Source organism: Aulonocara sp. 'chitande type north' Nkhata Bay, linkage group LG16 (assembly GCF_057382095.1).
Source record: "Aulonocara sp. 'chitande type north' Nkhata Bay isolate Kocher_YH1m ecotype deep benthic linkage group LG16, A_spYH_male_GT1.1, whole genome shotgun sequence".
In the NCBI taxonomy this organism is placed as follows: Eukaryota; Metazoa; Chordata; class Actinopteri; order Cichliformes; family Cichlidae; genus Aulonocara; species Aulonocara sp. 'chitande type north' Nkhata Bay.
In genome coordinates, this window is record NC_141359.1 from 19,455,367 (window position 1) to 19,480,531 (window position 25,165).

Sequence of the window (25,165 nt, forward strand, 5' to 3'; positions counted from 1 at the left end):
GGTTACATGGAAATACATACAGGATGATAATCTTTTCCCTCAATGAGGAATATTTCTTCTAATAATCAGCATGTGAAACCCATCAGAAACCACTGGATGATGGCTGTATATAGTGCTTTTCTACTCTGAGCACTCAAAATGCATTTTACTAGAAGCCTCATTCTCCCAATAACACACAAATTCTTACAAGTGCTTTTTTCTACACCTAAGCACGCCCTGTCTAACATTTGCACACTCCAGTGGATGCACTAGATTTAAATATCATCCCCAAGAATACTTCAACATGCAGACTGGAGTAGCTGGGAATTGAACTACTGACCTTCTGATTAATAGACTGCCTGCTCTACCCCAATGTTGAGATTACTTGAGAGAAAAAATGTAGGTGGCTAATCAGAGGCAACATGTGTTGCATGTGTTTCAGTGTACTTAATGAACCTTTAAATAAGTGCAGGTGTACGTTTATAGAAAGCTACTTTGCATATTTTTGACCTTACTTGTGAATAAGGACTGCTCAGATGAACACACTTTCTTATGAATGTTTCTCATTAGGAAACTTAGTTCCTTTGATGATTTGGAGGAGGATCTTTTCTGGGCTTTTTTTCCATTACACTCATGCACGCACACACAGTCATAGTTGATTTACACACAAGAGAAGAAGGTCCGCACAATGTGACTGTAAACAGATTTATGTTCCCCAAAACATGAGTCATGAACACAAACACTCACACTGAGTGAAAGTCAGCCTCATTAGTCACCAAGTTACACTCTCCATCACTCCACTCCACCACTTCCTGCTGCACCAACACAGATGTCGCACATGAAGCTTCAGCATCCGATGTCTGGTACCATAGCAACAGAGAACAACCAATAAGGGGTGTGGGGATGGGAGGGGTGAGTGCTTTTTGGGACAGGCTTGGGTCAGTAGCATCCTTGCTTTCAGTGAAATACGAAGTCTCCAAACACAATCAGTAGCAGACTACTTGTTTATCCCCCTGAAAAATATGACCCACTTTATTTACACTTCCTTTAACACGCAGGCTCCTTTGTTGCAGTCTATATTTTAAACAAACCGATCAAAGATGAGAAAGCTTTGATTAAGTGTCCAAATCAAACAAGGTACTGCAAAGGAGACAGGGCCCAGACTAGTTTTTTTATGCTCCTCAGCGTCCAACTCACTTATTTTGCTAGCGATGGAGGAAACTCCACCCCGTCTTTGCTTTTGCTAGCGCTGTTTTTAATACTATGCAAGACTACATTAAAAAATAGATAGCAGGTTCGCGCGGATGAGTGTTCACGTCCTCGTTCGTGCTGCACGTGCCTCTGCGTCACGGCCGTCAGTTGCCTATGAGATGAACGGCCATCTGAGGACAACCGTGCTGGGGGCCAGACAGTATACGCACACCACGGAAAAAAAAAACGTGTATGTGTGTGTGTCCCTAGACTGCTCCGCCAACCGCTGTTGTGTCGCAGAAAAGCGGACACCTTGCACACAAACCCTCCTGAGTTCAAATGAGCAGCGTCACTCTGAAATAACCGACTGTCGCCGCGACAAAATAGCGGCTTCACAACGGCGACTCGTTTTTCGGCTCCCGAGTGAGTAAACTAGCACCGCCAGTGGGTTAAAAACTGCACAGAGCTTTCTGTACTGTTATAGACAATCCAGGTGACATGTACGTGACTGTCCGCGTAGTGGCAGCATCGCAGCTTCAAGCAAATACTGTATACAGTGCTGAAAACAAGAAGCCGGGGATGATGCGTCAAGCTACCTGAAAGGGTACACGACGATCGGAAGTTGGGCGTATTTTGTTTTTGAAAATAGCGGTTTATGCTAGGCAAATTTTTCAGTTTAAATCAACAGATATATAGAAATGTGTTTGATTTTAAGGAAAGCGCACTAATTATAATTTGGTATTTTTTCTACACTACATATCATACATACAGAAATACATTTTTAAAAACTATAGAAAATCAAATGCTGTCCACATGTTTGAATATGCTGAACGGTTATCTTAGCTTATGAGTGTGCGTTTTCCACAAGTTTAAAATATAACATAAAACTACTGTGTTAACAGTCTGGATATTGTAAAATAAGCTCATGTCTGCAGTGCAGTATATATGTGAGTAATCATACACACCATAAGAAACTACACTGGAGGTATAGGTCAATTAAATTCCACAGAATTTTGCTCCCTTACACAAAATGTTACCATAGTGGTCTATTTTTGTTCTACCTCTTTTGGCTGCTCAATATAGGGGTTGCCACAGTGGATCATCTGCCTCCATCTCACCCTGTCCCTAACATCCTCCTCTGTCACAACAACACTCTCCATGTTCTCCAAGAACTTTGTCTGTTGTCTTCCTCATCTCCTCCTGCCTGGCAGCTCCATGTCCAAGATCCTTTGTCCAGTATATCCACTGTGCCTCCCCTGCACATGTCCAAGCCATGCCAGCTTTGCTTTGCATTTGTCTCCAAATCGCTCAACCTGAGCTGTCCTTATGGTGTACTCCTTTCTAGTCGTGTCCATCCTGGTCAGTCCCAGTGAAAATCTAGCGTATTCAGCTCGTGTCTTTTTCGTGTCACCATCTCCAAACTATATACCATAGCATCTCATAAAACTTCCCTTTCACTCTTGTTGCTATCTTTATCTCAAAATTATTCTTGACACTTCTCTCTGTCCATTCCAAACCGCCTGCACTCCTTTCTTTACCTCCCTTGTACACTGTACATTGCTTTGGATGGTTGATCTCAGGTATTTAACCTCATCTACCTTCACTTCACCTGCTTCTTGCAGCTTCACTGTTAGTGTTTCCACAAAGCAGTTTCCTTTTCATTCACAGACATGCATTCTGTTTTGTTTGTACTGACTTTCCATCTGCAGAGCATACCTCCACTTGTCCAGGCTCACTACAGATGATGTCATCTGGAAACGGAGACTCCTGCTTGACCTGTCCGTCGTTATCATTACAAACAAGAAAGGGCTCAGAGCTGATCTCTAATGTAATCCGACCCCCATCTTGACTCTATTTATCACACCTCATGGCAGCTCTGCACACCCTTGTTCCAGAAAACCATAACAGCCTAGTCGACAACCTTTATTTTGAAAGTTTTGCTACCGGAACTACTTTTGCCTTGCTCATTGGTGCTTGCTGAGAGAGAGAAAAGAAAGCAAAGGGATTCAGGCGGTTGAAATGGAGAGCGAAGGGACTGGGAGGGTGAGTGAAAATGTTCAAGAGACATGGCGTGGCAGCATGACACAATAAAGGGGACCTCGGTTCACCAAAAGGAGTCCTCGGAATAACAGAATCGGGGAGGCGGAGGACTCGATCTGACTGTCAGAGGATTTTCATCTCGCTTTGCTTTGGTCTTACCTCGTTTAACCCAATCAGTGGGCACACAACGTTTCAGCTGAGCAGTATCTGCAGAGAGAAGTCTGTGGCTAACAACCAAGTCTGACAGGATACAAGGTAAAGCACTTCTCTTTGCGAGCAATCACTCAGGAAGGTTGGTTTGTTTACAGCCGTGGTTATCGCCACACTAAAGTTGCATAGTGTTATAGCGCTGTTTAACGCTGGGTTGCTAATTCTATCAGTATTGTTAGCAAGAGTCTGCAAAACACTCAAACTGTTCCTGATCCTTGATTTATAATACCATTTAGTGGCGTAGCGACATGCATTATTAACCAGCTGAAACCGCTTAGAGTTGCTAGGCTAATGCTAGCCGTCCACCTAGCTCGTACATGGAAGAAGTGACAAAGTGGCACATGGGGCTATGCTGTGACCGACTCGTTGTGACCTACCTGTCAACCGCAGAGAATCTGCCCGGGCATGTCCTTTGGCACGGACGGCTTTCCCTTAAAGTGTGCGGCCAGTACCATGGCATCTAAGCTCATTTAACATTGATTGGTTTAACTGTTGTTAATATCAGTCATCAACACTGGTTGCATTGTTCCTGCCATTTGGTTTGCACATGGGGAAGTTTTGTAAACAAGAGACATCACTCAGGAAGGACTGACTTTACTGTCACCTGGTGTTTAAAATAACTGCCACACCATCTGAGCAGCATTTATGACATTTAGGTTCATTTCAGATTGGATAAAAAGCTGTTATGCATCGCAAAGGTAATTTTCTTGTCCTCCTGGATTTAACCATAACCTGTGAAATTAAGTCAGCAGTTTTATTGTGTGCATTTATGATTAATAATAATAATAATAATGGATTGGATTTATATAGCGCTTTTCAAGGCACCCAAAGCGCTTTACAATACCACTATTCATTCACTCTCACATTCACACACTGGTGGAGGCAAGCTACGGTTGTAGCCACAGCTGCCCTGGGGCAGACTGACAGAAGCGAGGCTGCCATATCGCGCCATCGGCCCCTCTGGCCAACACCAGTAGGCGGTAGGGTAAAGTGTCTTGCCCAAGGACACAACGACCAGGACAGAGAGCCCGGGGATCGAACCGGCGACCTTCCGGTTACAGATACGCTTCCCAACACAACTCAGTGATTGTGCATCTCTGAGTTGTTCTGTCTTTGTACTTAGGAATTGTCTCTCTTCTGCTTTCAGATACTCAGTATGAGTCGAGATGGTTGGATGAGGAAAAGAGCCAATGCCAGCGATGACAATGGTTGGGGCGAAAGGGTGAGTCTTATTTAACTCAGCTCGGTATGGAATGGAGCTGTGTGTAAGGATAGTCAGTTAAAAGGTATTACATGGTTTGTGCATTGTGTGCCTTCCAGCATTAATGGGGACACTAGGAACACCCCATCGCCCTCCCACACACTCATTATAACAGCTAAGAGCTGGATTTAGATCACTAGTTGTCTAATTGGTTAAGACTGGCATTCACATTTATGCTTTATAAGAAGAGTGACCTCTCCATATAGCAGTCCAATATACAGGCAAGGCAATAATGAAAACTCAAGTAGACAGCAATATATCATAATATCAGTATCTGTGCAGAATAACTGAGTGAGAAAACCTCCAGTGTATGTGTGTGTATATATGTGTGTGTGTATGTTTAGATATTGTGTGCAATATTATGACTGTATATAGATATCACATAAAATATTTTAAAATCTTCATATTTTTGCTGGTCATGTGCAAACCATAAAAATCTGGTTTGTTAATTGTTTCCTGTTTGTCTTTTTGTTTCTATAACTGCTCTAATTACTGCATGCAGGGCGGCTACATGGCCGCCAAAGTTTCTAAGCTGGACGAGCAGTTTAGACTTGACGCCCCCAGAGAAAAGCAAAAAGAAGGAGCGTGCTCCAGCATCTTCACCGGAGTGGCTATTTATGTCAACGGATACACAGGTAATGCTTTGTAAATATTTATGCAGATTATAAATTTGGTTTGCCTCATTTCTTCAGCTGCTCCAGCATGAAGACCATAAATTCTCTCAGATTTCTCTCTCAGAGGATTAACTGATGAAAACAGTCTTCTGAATGCTGTTTTCTTTCAGAAATTAAAAAAGTACGTACAGACTTCTTTGGCATTTTTCTCACACTGATTTATTAGTTTTTTTTGGTTTGATTTATAGTTTCATAAATCAGTTTTTGACTGTCTTGATTTTATAACTCAAGGTACTGTTTTTCCACTGTGATCAAATCACAGGTTAGTGTATGCTTGATGTAGTATTGTATTTTGCTTTCATAAAAGCTTCGTAGCTCAAAATCATCATATGAAAAATGATCAAGGGAAAAAATAACTTGGAAAAACTGAAATAAACATCAGGCTCATCACCTGATGACATCTGCAGCACACTGGAGACTCATCTCACAGGCAAAAGATGCCAAAGTGCAGTAGCTTGGGAGTTTTTATCCACACAGTGACTATGGCTGTGTTAAAATTGCTGGTTTTTGAGGCACTGGGAAATATGACAGTGATGTATCCTGATGAGCTGACAGCTGTCATGATGCGCATCAAGATGCTGTCTAAGGTGTTTTTTGCCTTTTAGTAAGTTGACATTGTCATTTTTGCCACACTTTCATATTTTTGGGAGCAGATCCCAGTGCAGATGAACTACGCAGACTGATGATGCTGCATGGGGGTCAGTTTCATGTCTACTATTCACGCTCCAAAACCACCCACATCATCGCCACTAACTTGCCTAACAGCAAAATTCAGGAGCTCAAAGGGGAGAAGGTCATCAGGCCAGAGTGGATCACTGACAGGTCTGTTCATTGCAAGATGATAATGTTTATATTTCATATTTTGTTGTACAGTATTAGCTGAAAACCTTGTTTATCTTGTCATTTGTTTAAAACAGTATCAAAGCTGGGCACCTCCTGCCATATCTACAGTACCAGCTGTATGGCAAACACAAAGGCCCGCTCTTCCCTGGCATGACTCTTCGTCAGACCTCAGAGATTCCTGGACCGAGCCATGGGGTGCTTCAATCAAGTACCCATCTAAAACTAAATCTGCCGCATTGCAAAATTAAACCCCCTGTTCTCAATCATAAGAAGTCTTTATGCAGCGCTCAGAGCACCCCCATCCCCGTCCACATCCCCAACCAATCCCGACCTCAACCTGAGTCCATTCAGCACAGCTCTCCAGCTCGCTTTGTTAACCCCGAACCGAGTCACTCTGCATCCGGCCACCTCATTACAGATCCCAGCCACAGAAGCCCTTTGCACACACACCTGCTGCTTAATCCAAACTCCACAAAGCACCCACACAAGTCTCCGCAGTCTGCTTCCCCACAGGAAGCAGAATTAAAAACGTGAGTATGTAAAGTAAGTAGTTACACTTAAAGTGGACCTCTTGTGCATTTTTCCTTATTCATTATTTAGCATCGAAACACTATATTTCAGACATTTGTTCTCCTTTCAGACCACTCTGATGTCATAGAGGTGGCCTATCCTTTATAATATGTTTGACACAAGGCTCCTGTTGTGCACACATTCGATGTTCAGATAGTCTTTTTCAGAATGAAGTTGGCTTAAAGGGAGATGTGTTAGCACAACTAATTTCAGATCGTGTAAGATAAATGAGGTTTCATTTGAATTGAGAATCAAGCAACTCTGGTAGACTCAAGTAACACAAATAAGGATCTCAAAATGTGAAAAATAGGTCCACTTTAGGTAATAGCTCAGTAAGTTCTGTAGATTTTTTTTTTTTTAAACTAACTTTACATTTTAAGGTTTTGAACAGAAATCTTTAAAGAGCTTGAAGTTTTTTTTAAATGTCATTGATTAAAAACTCTTCATGTCCTTTTTATCACAGAAATAGAAACTTGCAGACCTCAGTGGATGTGAGCCATTCGAAAATGAATGAAATCCAAGAGTGTAGCAAAGAAGAACCTCATCTCGCTGGGGCCTCAGATGTGAAGGATGCCCCCTTGACCAATGGACACACTCACATTGTTAATGGTGCCTTAAATTCAGAGGACCTGTCCCCTGTTACAAATCAACCATTTTTGATCAACAGCCTGTCCAAATGCAGGGTTAGGAGTTCACCAGATAAACCTCAAAGTCCTTCTGTACAGTTCCAGGCCAAGCCTGACCCCTACGAGTTTCCCCAAAGCCCTCCAAAGCAATCTGACCAGTCCCTTGTCCTCGTGCAGCAATCCAGCTCACAAAGAGCCAATGAGAAAAGACTTAAGCCTCCACCACCAACCTATCAAGAGGCTATAAAAGCCACTGAAAGCCACCTCTTCCCAAAGCAGCTTCAAGCACCCCTTCAGGTCGATATGATTTCTGAAAAGACTCTTTCTCCTGCATCTCGCTCTCTTTCACATTCTCCAGTTCGACTAAACGGAAGTCACCACAACGCCTTTACATCTGACTCTGCCTCCCTCAGCACAAATAATGTAACATTCAAATCTGAACCTCCCATGGACGAGTCATCGTCATCATCATCTAAGTCTTCAGCACAGCTGCTAGAACATACGGGCAGTTTGATCTCCGAGTTCTACTCTCACTCACGTTTGCACCAGATCTCCACGTGGAGGAGTGGCTTTTCTGAGTACGTCAATGAACTGCACAGCAAACGAAAAGGAGCAGGGGGCGCCAGCCTTCCTGGGAAAGAGCGTTTGAGGAAATCTGCGGCCCAGCGATCTATAGACACTAAAGGTAGGAAAGGTAGGGTTGCTGTGTTTGTTTTCTGTACATTTCTGAGGGCTTCTTTTCTTTATGTTGCCTAAAGACTTTGGACCAGGGATAAAAGATGTGCCCTTGCCTGCTCCAGCTGGGGACCTTGGTTGTATGTCAGTCAAGGTCTAGATCCCCTATAAAGGGGAAAAAAAAGCTTAGCAGTATATCATGATTTATAATTCTACAATTACCTTTTTTTTTTTTGCAGTTGTATGACTTATATGCTTGTATGCTAGAAAACCTGGTATATATTGAGTATAGCAGTGAATACCTTTAATTGGTAGGCCGTCGACATCATTGAGGCACTGCATACATGCACCACAATTGTGCATTAATATTTTATTTAAATCTGAAAAACTGCCCATTGACAATATTTGTATGTATTTGTTATGTGTCAGGTTCATCAGCCCAAGTCAGTGTTAAATCTTGTATCCTCCATGTGGACATGGACTGTTTCTTTGTGTCTGTGGGGATTCGAAATCGACCAGATCTTAAAGGCAAGCCACGTTTTTGTCTGTTTAAATGTGCTATCAGTAAATTTAAAAAAATATGGATGTAACACACTCGCTGCTCGTGTTTAAAATTGGTTCTTCCAGGTAAGCCTGTAGCTGTGACCAGTAATCGTGGACAGGGCAGAGGGCCTGTGAGACCAGGAGCTAACCCTCAGCTGGAGATGGAATACTACCAGAAAAAATACACACATCCACAAGCTGGTGAGATTGTCATAACAGTGGCTTTCACAGGCTTTTACATGTCCAGCCCTTCTGTAACTAAGCGTCCCCTCTCTGTTCACCTTTCAGAGAGCGCAGAGGATGAGATACACACAACTCCTTCACAAGAAAGCCCTGACTCTCGTACCAATGGAGTAGAGCAGGATGCTGTTGCTCTCTCAATGGCAGAGATTGCATCCTGCAGTTATGAGGCCAGGTAACCTATAAAAACAGATCAGGTCTGCCTTAGTTTCGTAACAATAAGAATATGAACATATATTCTTTCTTCCACAGGCAAGCGGGCGTAAGAAACGGCATGTTTTTTGGGAAAGCAAAACAGCTGTGCCCCGCACTGCAGTCTGTCCCATATGATTTTGAGGCCTATAAAGAGGTGGCCCTCAATATGTATGAGACTCTGGCCAGGTAGAAAAACAGCGCTATCTTTTACTCACACTAATTATGTTCTCCCTTAATTCTTAATATGCATAACTTATTCATGATTTTACTCTTTTCAGTTATACCCATGACATCGAGGCCCTCAGCTGCGATGAAGTGTTGATAGATGGCTCTGCACTGCTAGCTGAAGTGGGCGCCAGCCCTGAAGATCTAGCCAAAGCGGTCAGAGCAGACATCAAGGAGAAAACGGGATGCTGTGCTTCAGTGGGCATGGGTAATTTGTTTGCCTAGTTCGTACTGTAAAATAGATCAAGGCGGCCGCTGCATTTTACAAAGTCTGACTAATCTGGTCTCTTCAGGGTCCAACATCCTTTTGGCTCGGCTGGCGACTCGTAAGGCCAAACCTGACGGCCAGTATTTCCTAAAGTCTGAAGAAGTGGACGATTTTATCAGGGACCTCCCGGTGACAAGCTTGCCTGGTAGGTGTGCAGCACCACCTTCTGGACAATCCACTGATATCAATTCTGTGTGGTAAAATATTCAGTCAAATGATGGTGATGCTACTTTTTCAAGGTGTTGGGCCTGTTATGGGGAGAAAGCTGGCCCTCATGGGTGTGCGGTCCTGTGGTGACCTCCAACAAGTTTCTCTGTCTAAGCTGCAAAAGAAGTTTGGACCCCGTACTGGACAGACTCTGTTCCGCTTCTGTAGGGGTCTAGACGACCGGCCAGTCCGCTATGAAAAGGAAAGGAAATCTGTCTCTGCTGAGATGAACTACAACATCCGCTTTACTCGGGTTAGACCTGCTATTTGTCCTCCCTTCTGTGTCATGTGTTCTACTTCAACATGCCAGCTTTTTTTTTTTTTTTTTTTTCCCCTTCTAATCCTCTTATGTATCATTTACCAGGTTGATGAGACGGAATGTTTCCTCACTAATTTGTCCATGGAAGTGCAAAAACGTTTACAAGAAGCAGGTCTGCGGGGTCGAAGAGTCACTCTGAAAGTCATGGTTCGCAAAATTGGAGCGCCACTTGAACCTGCTAAATACGGTGGCCATGGCATATGTGATCATTTAGCCAAGTAAGAAAGAGATCATTATTCTGTCCTTGTGTGTTACAACTAAATCTTCATATTTTCTCCTCTGTTGTTTATCCTTACCACTGTTTCTTTGTAAGCTTATCTTTATCTGTCTCCCTTTTCATCAGGACCGTGATGCTCGCTCAGTCCACTGACAGTGGTCAGCTAATCGCTGCTGCAGTCATCAAGCTGTTCCACGCCATGAAGGTAGAGGTGCAAGACTTGAGAGGAGTTGGCATTCAGGTTCAGCTTCTTGAGGGACATCAGTCTGCAACACAGGACTGCCGAGGCCTGCGAGGACGCTCCATCAAAGAGATGCTGTTAGGCCAGGCATCGAGTGCCAGATCTACTAACCGAGGCGCGTTCGGTGTTTTTTGGTTCGGCTTGTCTTCATTGCTGTCTGTAAAAATCACTTACGTCTTGTAATATTATTACAGATGCTGCAGACGCGCTTCAGGAGAAGACTACTTCCTCTACAACAGTCCCAACAGCAAACTCTGCGCCATATCCTTTGTCACCTGCTGAGCCAGTACCCGGAACAAGCAAGGAACAACCAGCGTGCAGACAAACTCCAAAGCATTCTCGGACACGTCTCAACTTCAGTATCGAAGTCCCCTCCCCTTCACAGGTCAGGACTGGAGTGAAATGTCTGACTGGTAAAACAAAACCTAAACGGTAACATGCCTCTAACTGTCTCCTAATTTTGTCCAAGGTGGATCGTTCTGTGTTGGAGGCCCTGCCTGCAGAGCTGAGAGAACAAGTGGAGCAGTCGTGGACCAGGAGAGATGGGAGGCCAAATAACTGCCATTCCCCTGTTCTGCAGCTTTCCCCTCTCATTTCTCATCCAGCCTCTCCCCCTCGTCCTCCCCTTGCAACCGTACCTGCACTGAATTATCCACCTGTAGGAACGTTGGTCCTGCAGATTCCAAACCAGCCAGAAAGTCCAGGAATTGTACTGGAACTGCCCAACTTCTCACAGGTGTGTATGCTATAGATTTTTTTTTTTTTTTTTTTTTGGTGATGGTTTGCCGGTGGTTTAATTTTACAGTCTAAAGTAGAGAGAAAATCAGGAAAAATTGGAAACTGTAGTTTCTGTTGTACTCCATTCCACAGAAACATGTAGTGCCTTGCTGGCTTGTAGCAATTTTGCTTATTGGAGCCTTTAAACAGCACAAAGCGCTTTTCTCTACTGGAAATGTGCCATGAACACATGAGTTGTGACTGAAGCAGATGGTCCCACAAGTTAAAGAAAACAAAAGCTGGTTTCATTGTTGGTAGTAAGTGAGCTTCCCATCTGTCTGACTGCAGGTCGATCCAGATGTGTTTGCTGCCCTTCCCAAAGAATTACAGGAGGAGCTGAAGGCTGCCTACAGCCGCGCAACCGGTATCCACCCTCAGGTGAAAATGTGTAAGTCAGCAGATGAATTTCCTGAAGGAGTGCTTTTCCTTTTGATTGGTTGTTTTTACTTTTTATTTTTTTAACCCTGATTTTATTATTTGATTTTATTTTGTTTCTTGTTTGTTTTTTGTTTTTTTGCCCTTCTGGTTTCTCTGCAGTGGAGCAGAAGAATCCACTGCTGCAGCTAAAACAGTCTGGGGCCGGAATCGGCAGTGGTCGTGTAAAGCTTCGCTACAAGAGAAAAAACGCAGTCAGTCCTCTTAAAAAAGGAGCTTCTCCACTCAAGAAGCATCCAACAACAAACAGCCCAGCCAAAAGCCTGCCACCTACTGGAAAATCACAGGAACCAATAAACAATCGAAAGGCAAGTTTGTCCTCTGCTCTATGCATATGATGCTGCCAACACGTGAAAACATGTGATTTAGTTGACTTATCTTTAAAAATTGCAACTTCTTTTCATTCCCAGACTGAAAATGGTCCCTCAACATCAGTTTCGAAACCAGAGATCCCACCAGCTGTGGTTAAATTGGCTGCTCGTCCTCCTCCAGCACTGGCAGGAGCCTGTGACTTGACAGACATTAAAACACTACTACGGGAATGGGTTACCACCATAACAGGTACACAGATGTGTTATGATGGCGTTTCCTGTGGTGCTGTTGTTGTTGTTGTTGTTGATTTTTATGGGTTTCCAAAAGTGCATCTTTATCTATTTATTTTTTGTTTATTTTTTTAGAACCCATGGAGGAGGACATCTTGCAGGTGGTGAAATATTGCACTGACTTAATTGAGGACAAAGATTTGGAGAAGTTGGATTTGACTATGAAATACATGAAAAGGTTAGTTCTGTGGAGTTAAGATTCCTCAATTTAACTGTCTTCCTCTTTCTTTGTTTTCAAGGTTTCACTTGCTTGTTACGCTTGAGCTTCGTTTTTTTGTTTTTGTTTTTCCCTGCAGGCTCATGCAGCAGTCAGTGGAGTCTGTTTGGAGTATGGCTTTTGACTTCATCTTAGACAACGTGCAGGTGGTTTTGCAGCAGACTTACGGCAGCACTCTGAAGATAGCATGAAGAAAGACGGGGTGCTCTCCTCGCTACATGCGATCGTTGTAAACAACACTTTTTTGATTTGTTAATTTCACAATACAAATCATGATGTCTAAATTCTGACTTATGAAAGATACAAATAATGGCTACACTTTTATGAGAAAGAGCCATGACAGTATTTTGAAGTATTTTGGACAAAGCGGTTGTTTTTATCACAGAACAATGATGATAGTAGCAGCTTTTTGGAAACTCACTTTCATTCACTCTTATTTTCCTACGACTCATTTTCATATGCAAGATTTTATTAAGGGCAAAAAAAGCATTAAGGGTATCTGTTTTTTGTAGCACTGCAAAACTTTCAGCTGGTATTAGATCGCATACTCCTGTGGTGACCTGAGCATTGGTGCTGTAGATCTGCTCCAGAGATCTGTTTCCAGAGACAGTTCAGGGTCATTTTGGGTTAGAGAGTCACAGAGAGTCAGATCTGGAGACGGCTTTCTGGCTCGATACCAACGAAGGCTGCTGTTAGATCTCTGAGTCGTAGCTGGACTCTGAGACAAACAATAACATCCGTTCCATCCAGGCCTGATTTCGAAATGTATTTTTTGTTTTCATTTTGGGTTTTTCCCCGTCTTGAGCGTTAGAATCTGGTATGTTAAATTTTCCTCGCTTGGATACGTGATCATGTTAAAACAAAAAGTATATTTCAGCAGTTTTACAAACCGCTTACCTTGTAGCATTCTTTATACATAAGACATTTTCAGAAATGATTGGAGAATTTTTGGGGGGGGTTTTCCCCATCATTGTTTTATCGGTGCTCTTTGCCACTAGCACTTATCTGTGAAGCATCTACTGCTGCGTGCAGCAGTGTTGCTTTTTCTTTTTTTTTTCTCTTGTTTCTCGTTTCTTTCCAAAAAAAGAAGTGCCAAACGCTGTTATTATACTGTGTAAATAATGTTTTAAAGATCTTTGTCTAAAGTTTTAAAAGAAAAAAACATGTATGTAGAAAAATTACCTCTTGTATTGTTTACCGGTAGTGGATTCTTAGTAACTGTCTCTAAATTGTAACTCTTTAAATGTTTCTAAATGTTCCAACATGGAAGTCAGAAGCTGGCCAAAGCACTTGAGGTGAGGTTAATTGTTGATTCTCAGTAGCACTCTGATATAGGAGGATGTCGACAGGGGTCATGGCAATCAATGAGTAGCCTATGCATTTCTATTTTTTCTCACATAACAATGAGATGTCCCTTCAAGACCACGTAACATTAAATAAAGCATTTAGTGTTTATGCTGAATGTGCATAGGAAGAGGCGATCTGATTTTTAACTGTCACCCACAGTGTCTGATTCACACCCTCGAGACACTTTGTACAGCTTGCAGCTGTGTCGCAGTATTTGTGTGAGGTTTGACTTTAACAGCAGATGCAGCTGCTTGACTTGTGATCGCACCATGGAGGATAATTTGCTTGCAGTTAAAATGCGTGTTTTAAAAGATAATTCTGATATGCAAACCAAATCAATCGGTCATCTTTTGAAACTTGTTGAAATGAATGTAATTTAGAATGTGTGATTCACTTTCAAGACGTTGCCTCTCTTCACCTCTCACGTGTTTCCCGAGGGGAATGGCCAGAAGTTAAAATAAAAATAATAATAATAAATTGGCCTGTCTTGTCTAATCTGGCTCGTGCCTGAAGACCTGAAGCTGTGAAACTTGTTTGTAAGTTTTCTAAACCTTGGTAATAAACTGTAAATTCTGTATTCATTTATTTGTCTTTGCCTTTCTATAAACTGGCCTTCAAAAGGACTTTCAGCTGATAGAATATGGTTATGAAAATTATCTTCAGTGTGTCTGTTGTGTTATTCCCAGGTCTGACAGTGATGAGCATATAAATATGCTAGACATGTCTGTTAGAGATGTATATTATTTTGATGCCAAAAAACATTGAATTTAATAACTTATTTTGTATTGTTTAAATGGGATAAAGTTGACAAGCCACACCATTTTTTTTGGGGGGGGGGTCTAGAGAAGGCATATGATAGGATGGCAGGAGAGGAACTGTGGTACCTCACTAAAGAGTAAGTGGTAAAGAAGTATGTGAAGGTGGTGCAGGACAGTGAGACAGTGGTGAGGTGTGCAGCAGGAGTGACAGATGGCTTGAAGATGGGGGATTATATGAAGAATTGATGATATCATCAATGAATATATAGGACAAAGGAGGTTGCTTTTGGAGCTGTAGCGGGTATAAGCCATGGCAACAGCTTTAATCTTCACATTTCGACTTGATTCTCAAAATAGAATTTCGATTCCCCCCCCGCCCCTCTTCAAATGCTATTTCAAGTCTTACCTCGAAATTTCGACTTCATTCATGATGTTTTGGTTTTGCATATAAACTACAAATATTCTTCAGCACGGGATTTACTGCAAACAATATATTTTTTCTTTAATACATCAGATGACAACTGAGCTTTTGGGTCGCTATAAACAAAAGCAGCAGTACAACGTGAAAAAATATAACACACACACACACACACACACACAAAATAAATTAATAAATAAAAATTAACCCGTAGTATTTCACGAGTTGCCCGGATGTACTTCCCACGACGTCAGACGGGCCCGCTGTGACGTTGTATCCGCAGAGAAACGTTTCGTGCGCGGGCTGTGTTGACGAGCATCTGTCACTTTACTAGGTAATAATTTAATAGCAGCTTGGTTATACTTTATATTTTCGACAAAATGCACAGTTGACGTTCATTAAAAAAAAAAGGATCAATACAACTGTTTCCAAAACTGTTGCTGTAACGTTTGTTAACAATGGCGGGGCTAATGCTAGCTAGTTAAGATAGCAAGCAAACGCAGACTGAGAGTTTATAGGGAGATTTTTGTTGAACTGCTGGCGTGTAGAAGTACGTGTAGCTACGTTTCTTAGTTTGTATAAGTTAGCTGTAGATACGTAAGAGGTACCCAGTTACGGTCTGTGCCTGTACCAGCTAACTGTAGGCACCACCGGGCAGAAACAAGGTGTGCCCCCTGCCGTTACTGGCTTTGTCTGCGGCGTTAGCTAGCTAAAAGAGGAGCTCTCGGACCAGTTTCTGTGTAAGCAACGTTGCTAACGTTACATTGTTGTACATACTTGATCACACCAGCTCACAGTGTAGGGGTAAAACAGGGTTTTCCCCATTATAAAATTTGGGAACAAAGGCGATGTCGAGATTCCTTTCTCTTTATTTTGCGTCTTTGCGCAAAAGAAAGCTTATAAATAAGTCGTATGAATAAGTTAACTATTTCCTAGTCGTCATGCGCTCCATCACGCTACCTTTGAACTTGTAGCCAGTGCAGTGTGGATGTCACATGACGGATACACATCAGCCACTGACATTTGCAGAAAGCTTGTATCAGCTGATATCGATATTAGGCACTGTGATGTTGTTATTGTCCTGCTGTCTGGTGTCATGTCTCACCATTGTTTATCTGCCCATTTTCAAACAGAGTCAGGCAGCCATGGCTAACCAATCAATGGAAATCATAGCAAAAGTTTTGGAGCAGTCAGCCAAGCTGGTGGAGGAGCAGGTGGATGCCCAGTTGGCCAAGCTGAATGAAATGGATGAAGATGATTTGGAGAGGCTGAAGGAAAGGCGATTAGAGGCACTAAAAAAGGCCCAAAAACAGAAGCAGGTGTGTGGGACAATTTATAATCACTGTAACATTTTGCTGTGTTAATTTCTTAAAGCAGATAAAATAATTTGAATCACTGAGAAGATTCACTTCTTATCCGCACCATCAGCAGAACCTAGTCTAAAAAATGAAACTTTCGACACTACAATTTGTACTGAAGTCACTCAGTTCTTTGAAGGATCACAATAAAAGACCTGGTGTCATGTTTATAGACTGCCTTGCTCTGAAGTTAGGCTACACAGCATTTGGGTCTATTATTCAAACCCTTTAAAGAGTGTTTTCATTGTACTCCACTATAATAGCTTTTCTTGTATTTGTAATCTTTTGTTTTGCTTTTCAGGAGTGGTTGTCTAAAGGTCATGGGGAGTACAGAGACATATCCAGTGAGAAAGACTTTTTCAGTGAAGTGAAAGACAGCAAGAATGTCGTGTGCCATTTCTACAGAAATTCAACCTTCAGGTAAGTCACTAAATGATGCAACAGGACCATGAATTAGAAATGTAATGTAGTCCAAAAAACAAAACAAAGAATCAGAGGTAGTTTATAGAAAATTAATATGTTCTGCAAATTAATGAATTTATTTATTAAAATCATCTTTCCAGACAAAATGACATTTCCTACGTGTGAAGTGTGGGAATTTGACCTTTAACAATCAACATTGTGCCTTGTTTAGCGTCAGTTTTTTTTTACTCAGTCGCCAAGATATTAATCTGTTGATGTCAGACATCTGAACTTGTCGCTCTGTCCTTAGATGTAAGATCCTCGACAAACACTTGGCCATCTTGGCAAAGAAGCACGTTGAGACCAAATTCATCAAACTGAATGCAGAGAAAGCCCCATTTCTGACAGAGAGGCTGCGCATCAAAGTTATTCCGACTCTGGCTTTGCTTATTGATGGAAAAACAAAGGACTATGTGGTCGGATTCACTGACCTGGGAAACACGGACGAGTTCACCACAGAGATGCTCGAATGGAGACTTGGCTGTGCGGACGTTATTAACTACAGGTGAGATGTGCAGTAGACTCACTCGAGCACCTTATGTGTTGTGAATGAAAACGTTTTATCTAACATGATCCCTTTTTCCTGTTTCTAGTGGCAACCTGAGGGAGCCCCCAACAGCGACACAGAGATCAGGAACAAAGTTCACAAAAGTGGAGAAGAAAACCATCAGAGGGCGAGGTTACGACTCTGATTCTGAAGATGACTGAAGAGGCTTGACAGTGTTCGGGTTTACTCTCTCAGGGCTACCTCATTACTAAAACTCCAGCAGACAGCCCACTTCCTTTTTTCCCTCTTAATTAAAAAAATAGAAATTACTAACGCAATCCACTGATTCATTTTATTTAAAAAGCATGTTTGTTTCAGCCTTATTTAAGGACTTATCCACCATGATTTATATTGGAATATCTGAGTAATAAAATGTATGGTTCATGAACAAGGGAGCACACTGAGCAACCACTAGCTGTTAGCTGTATTTTGTTTTTCTTGATTTACAGGTGTAATCATTTATTGTAGACAGCTGTCTCACGCACTTTCCTGTAACCTTTGTACGTCTCGTGTTGGAACCAAGTTCATGGTGCATGTGAGTGCCAAGATCCATCTTTGAAGAGCAAAATAAATTTTTACATGACATTTCATGGTAGCATGAGTTTGACCTAACTAATGCAGACTTAATAAAAACAAGAAAAAGATGGGAAAAAAAACTGCTTGTGTATTTTTTGTGTTACTTCTTCAGGGTTAGAGGCAGCGTATTTGCAAGAGTTGTATGTTGCCTTTATGGATGAAAATAATACATCCTTAAACTCACTGGATACTTTTGTCTTCAGAACAATCTAAATTCTTCATAGCATAGGTTGAACATGGTGCTTGAAATATTCCTCAGAGATTTTGGTCTATATTCACAAGATTACACAGATGGAAGCATCAGAAGATTTGTGGACTGTGATCAACAACACTTGGGTAGGTTGTAGTGTTTAAATGATGCTCTGTTGGTACACAACCTTGGAGAAGGTTGTGTTGGAAAATCCCAGAATATAAGCAGTTTCTGAAATACTCAAGACTACACTGTCTGGCATAAACAACCATGGCACACTCAATCACCTTGAGGCATTCTGATACTGCAGCAGGCTGTAATGACCATGTCTAAATGCATGGAGTTGCTGCCATGTGATTGGCTGATTAAATATTTGGATTAGCAAGCAGTGTACCATATGTACCTAATGAAGTGGCCAGTATAATTACTGGCAATGTTTTTATGTGAGCCTTTGTTCTTAGAAAACAAAATAGGTGGAGTTCCCATTTGCTGTTTTTGTCTTTAAACTGAAAACTATAACCATCTAAAAACATTTTATGGGCGTGGATTATTTGTAGCTGATGAGACTGGCTGGTGCTATGCTGAGCACGTTGAGCATTACTACAAAACTAAAAACCGCAACACAAAAGGGGGCCCTCGATTTCTATAAATAACTGTTTGGCAGTCTGATACAATTGAGGTGGTGAGCAAAAAACTTGTCTTTGGGATTTAGGAAGTCATTTTTAATTTTAACAATCTGAACCACTAACTGTTGTTGAATTATCTCAGAACCCAAATTACACTTTTTACCAAATTACTAGCTGTCTGTAAAATTAATATGCTGGTATTCAAATTGCTAAACTGTTGATATGTAGAAAAAATAAAAATAAATCAAGTTTTCTGGAAAAGTTTGAGTAATTCCTGAATTAACTCAAACTTAGAACAGTGGGTTTGCACAGAGTTGAATTTTTCAGATGCGACGTTAATGTCAGTATTCCTGCTTCATCAGGATGGCACTTTGCTCAATCATTTGAGAGACAGGTTGATGAGAACATTTAATCATATTCATCTGCAGCTCAGCATCAAAACACAGGAAACAGCAATCAAGAAGTCTGGTTGGTGCCACAGCTTTCTCTCACTGCAGAGAGAATGACAACAGGACATTTTCCAGGACATTCACACATGCAACAGTGGAGCTAAGATTCGATTGCCTTGTTGTCTACAGGTTGGAGGAGGTGGTGTACAATAAGTTCTCCTTTGCTGTTGATGTATGCATCGGCCATGTCGTGCTCAGCAGGGAGCCCATAGGGAGTCTTTAGTGGCTGTATCCTGAAGGTATCAGAAAGAGATGGCAAAGGAGATATAACAGTATAGATATGTAGGCATCTCAGGCAACCTCAATTTGAAAAAAAAACTAACCTTTTTTTAATAGTACTTTAAGAGTGATGTGTTACTACTTTTGGTTAATTAATCCTACCTTACAAGGTGCTTGACAAACTTCAGTTGGCTGTTGACTGCAGGAGTATTTTTATGAATTACAGGGATGTGAGCCTAAGTGCGAGACAAAGGCAGAGAAAATTATTCCAAAAGATAAAGGCTGTGAGCGTCTGCATGAGGTGACACACTCTGTACAGATCATTTATCCTGATCAGAGCTCCTTCAGGGTACAAGTCACTGTTGAAAGATGCTGAAAGACGCAAAGAATTACATGGAAATTCCTGAACTAAAGCTGACAGCAGTGTTTTGTTGTATGTGCAAAAAAAAAAAAACAAAACATTGAACATGATCCGGTTACATTAAGTTAATCCAAAAGTAAAACAAAAACGATCTGTAGCCTTTATTTTATTTAACCTTTATTTAACCAGGAATGTCCCGTTGAGATCAAAGACCTCTTTTTCAAGGGAGTCCTGGCCAAGAGGCAGCACATTTCAAGACAAATACATACGAACAAACAAAGTTAAAATTACACAAAACAATTACACATTATTGAGGCAGCCTGTAGGCCTTTGAGTTTAGTTTTAAAAACATTTAAAGACAACAATTCAGTTAGTTTCCAGTCTTTCTGTAACATGTTCCATGAAAAAGGCGCAGAGTGGACAAAGGCTTTCTTACCCAGCTCTGTGCGGACAAGGGGAACAGACAACAGCAGCTGATCATTTGAGCGCAAGGAGTAAGAACCACTATTTGTCCTTGTGACCAAAGTACAAATATAAGGAGGCAGCAATCCAAGCATAGCTTTGTAAATAAAAGTGTACCAATGCCCCTGTCTTCTAATGGCCAAAGAAGGCCATTTTACTCTTAAGTACAAATCACAGTGATGGGTCAGGTATTTACAATTGGTAATAAACCTCAAGGAAGCATGATACATCGTGTCCAACATTAGAAGACATGAAGAAGAAGCGTTCATATACAGAATGTCACCATAATCTAACACAGATAAAAAGGTTGCAGTGACAAGACGTTTTTTTACTGCAAAAGAAAAGCACTGTTTATTACGGAAGAAAAAATGAAGTTTAAGTCTCAGTTTCTTTACTAGTCTCTCTATATGTGGTTTAAAGGTGAAGGAGTCATCAATCCAGACACCAAGGTATTTATATTCATGAACTATCTCTATGACATTTCCTTCAAGGGTGGACACCACTGGAATAGGCTCCGGGACCTTCTTTGACTTGGAAAACAACATTAGCTTAGTCTTGTCAGCATTGAGAACTAATTTTAGCTGAATAAGTGAATGCTGGAAAGCAACAAAGGCTTTCTGTAAAGTTTCAATGGCCTGAGCAAGAGATGATCCATAACAGTAAATAACTGTGTCGTCAGCATAAAAATGCAAATTTGTGTCTGAGACATTTTGACCCAAGTCATTGATATATAAAAGGAACAGAAGGGGACCCAAAACTGAGCCCTGTGGCACCCCCTTGTGGACAGCAACAAATTTAGAACAAAGACCTTCAAGTTTAATGCACTGGGTTCTATTTTTCAGATAATTTGAGAACCACGCTAATGCATGTTCTGACAATCCAAGGCTGAGCAGTCTGTTTTTTAGGACTGCATGATCAACAGTGTCAAAAGCTTTTGAGAGGTCAATAAAGAGTGACGCACAGTACAATTTCTTATCAAGTGCCACAATAATATCATTTATCACTTTCATAGTGGCAGTGTTAGTACTGTGTTTTTTCCTGAAGCCTGACTGAAATTTGGAGACAATATCATTAGAGTACAAAAACTCTTTCAACTGGTCACAAACTAGAGATTCCAGGATTTTGGATAAAACACACAAATTTGATATTGGCCTATAATTAGTCAACACCGATGGATCACCTCCTTTCAATAAAGGCAAAACGAAAGCTGATTTCCAAACCGCTGGAATTTCTTTGGTTTTAATTGAAAAATTAAATAGAATTGAGAGTGGTTCTGCAATAAAATCAGCTGCCAACTTCAAAAAATAAGGTTCCATCAAGTCTGGACCAGGAGGTTTTCTGTGATCCAAAGCCTTTAAAGCTTTATGCACTTCATAAACACTAAAAGGTACAAAGTTAAAACGGTCTCCAGAAAACAGAGAGTTCTGGGCAAGTATTTGTTAAAAAAGTTTCTGCAGAAGCAAACAAGGAACCCACTGATAGAAAGTGTTCATTAAAACAATTCAAAATTTCAGTTTTATCATTAATTGAGACTGAATCTTTTACAACAGATTTAGGAAAGGTTTGAGTCATTTTATTGGCGGAAAAAGACTTTATTACTTTCCAAAATTTCTGTGGATCATTGAGGTTCTCAGTGGTGACAGACAAAAAGTATTCAGATTTGGCCTTTTTAATAAGAGAAGTACATTTATTTCTAAGCTGTTTGAAAACAGACCAATCAGTGGAAGTATCTGTTTGTCTCGCCTTGTCCCATGCTCTATTACGCTTGTGTATGCTATCTGCGAGTGTCTGCGAAAACCAAGGATTTTCTCGACCTTTAATTCTAACTTTCCGTAAGGGGGCATGTTTATTAACAATTCCCATAAAACTTTCCTTAAAATATGTCCAAGCTAGCTCTACATCTGGTAATAGTCCGATTTTTTCCCAATTAACTAATGACAAATCATGATGAAAAGCCTGTTCATTAAATTGTTTAAGATTCCTTTTGCACACTATGCGTGGCTTACATTTTGGAATTTTAGCATTTCTGCAAACAGCAACAACACAGTGATCACTTAGGTCATTACAGAAAACACCAAGTGAAGAGAATTTATGAGGTACATTTGTTAAAACCAAATCAATTAATGTAGACTTTTCAGGGCATTTAAGATTTGGCCTGGTAGGAAGATAGACTAGCTGGGTAAGATTAATTGAATCGCAGAATTCTTTAAATTCACCAGAAGTTGCATTTAGCCAGTCCCAGTTCAAGTCTCCAGCCATTAGTAGTTCGGTATAATTTAGTTTAGCCAAAAGGTGCTTTAATGAAGATAATGCCTCTTTTGAAGCAGATGGGGGCCTGTAACATCCAGCAATGGTTATCGAAAAAGTATTAGCAATATCTACATTCAAGGCCAAAAACTCCATTTGTTTGCATATCGATTGGGACAGAACAATCGAAGCATTAAATCTTGATTTACAAAAAGGGAACCCAGTTTGGGGTCCTGTACCATGACAGAAATTTTACCTTTTGAAGCCCGAGGTGTTTTATTATCTCTTTCTCCCAGTATGGCCTTCGCAGCGCACTTTTGACCCGCGTCACTATGTGCAGCTTGTGCGGCTGGTCTGGATCGCCACCATATTTCTCGTGCTCTTTCGATCGCTCAGCAAAAATCTGTTAAGAAAATACAGAATAAAGGATTATCATTATTCCATGGCAGGATTCATCTGTAATGACGGGCCTAAAGCAACACTAAAATAAAAAAAAATAAAAAAAAAAAAAAAAATGCTGAGTAGCTAATAATCCACCTAAACCATTGTGTCTACTGGACCTGCTGGAATTATACCCAAACTTACTTAATCCAAATAAATATTAATGTAAAAGAATTATATTTTGACACACACATGGGTAGGGCCACAAGACGTTACATACTTTGAGTGTTGCTAATTACTTTACAAATGTACAACATTATAGATTCTAAATTTATTCTTACCTCTGGTGGGATTCTGGATTTGGAGAATTTGCTTCTTGCTGACACATACCATGCACAAGGTGACAAAACTGGAGCTTCTGTCAGGGTCTGTAACATATGCAAACAGAGAGAAGGTAAAAAGCAAAGCCCAGTATCAAGGAAAATGTGTTTACTTACATATGTAGAAAATCTAAAAAGTTCTGTAGAGTTAAGTCTCAGAGATAGATTGCTGTTACTGGTGGTAGATATTCTTTTCTTTAGGGAACAAAAGTTTTTGTTTTTGTTTTTTTAATGATTTAAAAATCTGATATTCTGACACATCAGCAGATATTTTGTTTTTATCTTTCAGATCCACAAAATATGAACAGATTTCCCTAACATTTGTCATGTGTAGTTATCCGTTTACTGATTTATGCTTTGCCTGACTCTGGTCAGGTTGTTGGATTTGTGTTACTCCAAACAGCTAATAGCAAAAGGGAAGTTGGAGCACATTCCTCCCATATTAGCTTTTCATCTCTGGATCCCTGTTAAATCTAGAATTGGATATAAAATTCTTCCTCCTTACATACATCTGATACACCTGAGCACTTCCACTTGTCTCTTTTCACTCCCCTTCTGTTTACACACCACTGCACCAAGTCATTATTGCATACATACATTTTTGCCTTCCCTCTCTCCCTTAGTCTGCTTTTTCCTACCTCTTTGCTTTTTTCCCCTCTCTCTTCTATTTCCTCTTATCACCCTCTCCAGTCACAGCATATGCCTGCCCCTCCATGAGGTGGTTCTGTCAGAGGTTTCTTCCTGTTAAAAGGGAGTTTTTCCTTCCCACCATCACAAAGTGCTTGTTCATGGGGGCTAGTTGAACTCTAGAGTCTTTACCTTACGGCATAAAGCGCCTTGAGGCGACTTTTGTTTTGATTTGGCGCTATATAAATAAAATTGAATTGAATTGAATTAAAGCATATTGAAGCGATTTTTGATGTGAACTGGTGCTATATATAAAATAAACCTGAACTGAATCTTAGATGACAATATTAGTATTAAAGTTCTAACTTTAATACTTGGAGCACTTTCTGCAGCAAATGTAGCCTAGTGCACATCACAGCTGACTGGATAGTGGTGCAGAGAAGCCCAGTGGCTTCACACAACAAGTGAGTTTCATTAATGCTGAGTTAGTTACAATGGCCTCATTTTCTTTTCTTTTTTTACATAACTGAGCACGTTGTATATGTATCCAGGACATTGGTCATTATATTTGAAAGTTTCGCGTCCTAAAATTCAGCACTGCAGTCATCTAGCAAACAAAATAAATAAATCCAGTAAACCTAGAAAAATCCAGTAACTATTCTCCAAGTCCCATCCCTGATTTGGGTTTCAGGTTTAGCTGGATTTTTCCTCAAGCAGCGTTAAACTAAATGAGCCCGTATGTCAACTTCAAGATGTACGAAACACTTTGTAGACAGTTCAAGTCTGAAACATTAAAAACGTGCAGTGATGTACCCACCTTTACTGATAAAAAGCTCAAACTGCGACAGACAGCTGACATGTTGTGTTCCTTCTGCTGCTCTTTAGCTAACAGGGGCTACGAGACAAGGTTACAGCCTTGCTAACCGCTAAATAACACGGAACTCGAGCCTAACTAACCGCTATGAAAAACTGACCTATAATCATACCAAATTTACCAAGTTCGCACATTTAAACATTAATTCGGCACTGAAAACAGCAGTGAAACAGGAGAGTCACGCTGCTGTCAAGCCCTCTCTCTCCGCCGTCTTAACCGGAAACGTCGGGGAGTTACATTAAAAGAGCACCGCCTCTTCGAGAGCACCGCAATTTGCACATTGTTCCTACCCTAATTTTTCTAGTGTGATAAATATGTTGTTTGAATA

At 40.9% G+C, this 25,165-nt stretch overlaps 3 protein-coding genes across 7 annotated transcripts; 2 read left to right on the forward strand and 1 right to left on the reverse strand.

Annotated features, from left to right (window-relative positions):
- Window positions 1-1,330: 1,330 nt before the first annotated feature.
- rev1 (REV1 DNA directed polymerase) lies at window positions 1,331-14,477 on the forward strand. Of its 4 annotated transcripts, none has more exons than XM_086266768.1 (23): window positions 1,332-1,593; window positions 2,880-3,465; window positions 4,568-4,642; window positions 5,184-5,316; window positions 6,009-6,177; window positions 6,273-6,728; window positions 7,232-8,088; window positions 8,499-8,597; window positions 8,697-8,813; window positions 8,901-9,027; window positions 9,105-9,233; window positions 9,326-9,480; window positions 9,566-9,685; window positions 9,780-10,000; window positions 10,112-10,284; window positions 10,410-10,639; window positions 10,719-10,909; window positions 10,994-11,260; window positions 11,590-11,689; window positions 11,839-12,044; window positions 12,147-12,297; window positions 12,414-12,516; window positions 12,635-14,477. In XM_086266768.1, exons 3-23 carry the CDS (start codon window positions 4,577-4,579, stop codon window positions 12,744-12,746), a joined length of 4,182 nt encoding a protein of 1,393 aa, XP_086122894.1. In that variant the 5' UTR covers window positions 1,332-1,593; window positions 2,880-3,465; window positions 4,568-4,576; the 3' UTR covers window positions 12,747-14,477. The 4 variants fall into 4 exon arrangements, with proteins under 4 accessions (XP_086122892.1, XP_086122893.1, XP_086122894.1 ...); XM_086266769.1 differs by having other exon boundaries at window positions 1,333-1,593; window positions 7,232-8,079; XM_086266766.1 differs by having other exon boundaries at window positions 1,331-1,593; window positions 9,780-10,284.
- A 776-nt stretch (window positions 14,478-15,253) lies between these two features.
- Window positions 15,254-17,723, forward strand: txndc9 (thioredoxin domain containing 9). 2 transcript variants are annotated; one of them, XM_086265459.1, is made up of 5 exons: window positions 15,254-15,412; window positions 16,212-16,397; window positions 16,738-16,856; window positions 17,149-17,403; window positions 17,492-17,723. In XM_086265459.1, the coding sequence occupies exons 2-5, from the start codon at window positions 16,224-16,226 to the stop codon at window positions 17,604-17,606; spliced, it is 663 nt and encodes a 220-aa protein (XP_086121585.1). In that variant the 5' UTR covers window positions 15,254-15,412; window positions 16,212-16,223; the 3' UTR covers window positions 17,607-17,723. The 2 variants fall into 2 exon arrangements, with proteins under 2 accessions (XP_086121585.1, XP_086121586.1); XM_086265460.1 differs by lacking the exon at window positions 15,254-15,412 and adding an exon at window positions 15,573-15,818.
- Window positions 17,724-19,232: 1,509 nt separating this feature from the next.
- On the reverse strand, window positions 19,233-25,078 carry mrpl30 (mitochondrial ribosomal protein L30). Its single transcript, XM_086265461.1, has 5 exons — window positions 24,781-25,078; window positions 23,298-23,384; window positions 22,832-22,978; window positions 19,668-19,741; window positions 19,233-19,519 (listed from the first exon to the last, which is right to left on the reverse strand). The coding sequence occupies exons 1-5, from the start codon at window positions 24,820-24,822 to the stop codon at window positions 19,387-19,389; spliced, it is 483 nt and encodes a 160-aa protein (XP_086121587.1). The 5' UTR covers window positions 24,823-25,078; the 3' UTR covers window positions 19,233-19,386.
- Between the last annotated feature and the right edge of the window lie 87 nt (window positions 25,079-25,165).

What these genes read in the sequence shown, in the direction of transcription:
- rev1 (XM_086266766.1), top strand. Translation starts at nt 4,577, where the DNA reads ATGAGTCGAGATGGTTGGATGAGGAAAAGAGCCAATGCCAGCGATGAC. An exon ending in AAATCGACCAGATCTTAAAG is followed by an intron (nt 8,598 to 8,696) that starts GCAAGCCACGTT and finishes TGGTTCTTCCAG; the next exon opens with GTAAGCCTGTAGCTGTGACC. An exon ending in CTGTGCTTCAGTGGGCATGG is followed by an intron (nt 9,481 to 9,565) that starts GTAATTTGTTTG and finishes TGGTCTCTTCAG; the next exon opens with GGTCCAACATCCTTTTGGCT.
- txndc9 (XM_086265459.1), top strand. Translation starts at nt 16,224, where the DNA reads ATGGCTAACCAATCAATGGAAATCATAGCAAAAGTTTTGGAGCAGTCA. An exon ending in AGGCCCAAAAACAGAAGCAG is followed by an intron (nt 16,398 to 16,737) that starts GTGTGTGGGACA and finishes TTTGCTTTTCAG; the next exon opens with GAGTGGTTGTCTAAAGGTCA. An exon ending in TACAGAAATTCAACCTTCAG is followed by an intron (nt 16,857 to 17,148) that starts GTAAGTCACTAA and finishes CTCTGTCCTTAG; the next exon opens with ATGTAAGATCCTCGACAAAC.
- mrpl30 (XM_086265461.1), bottom strand. Translation starts at nt 24,822, where the DNA reads ATGTCAGCTGTCTGTCGCAGTTTGAGCTTTTTATCAGTAAAG. An exon ending in AATCCAGAATCCCACCAGAG is followed by an intron (nt 22,979 to 23,297) that starts GTAAGAATAAAT and finishes TTTTCTTAACAG; the next exon opens with ATTTTTGCTGAGCGATCGAA. An exon ending in TTTGTCAAGCACCTTGTAAG is followed by an intron (nt 19,520 to 19,667) that starts GTAGGATTAATT and finishes TGATACCTTCAG; the next exon opens with GATACAGCCACTAAAGACTC.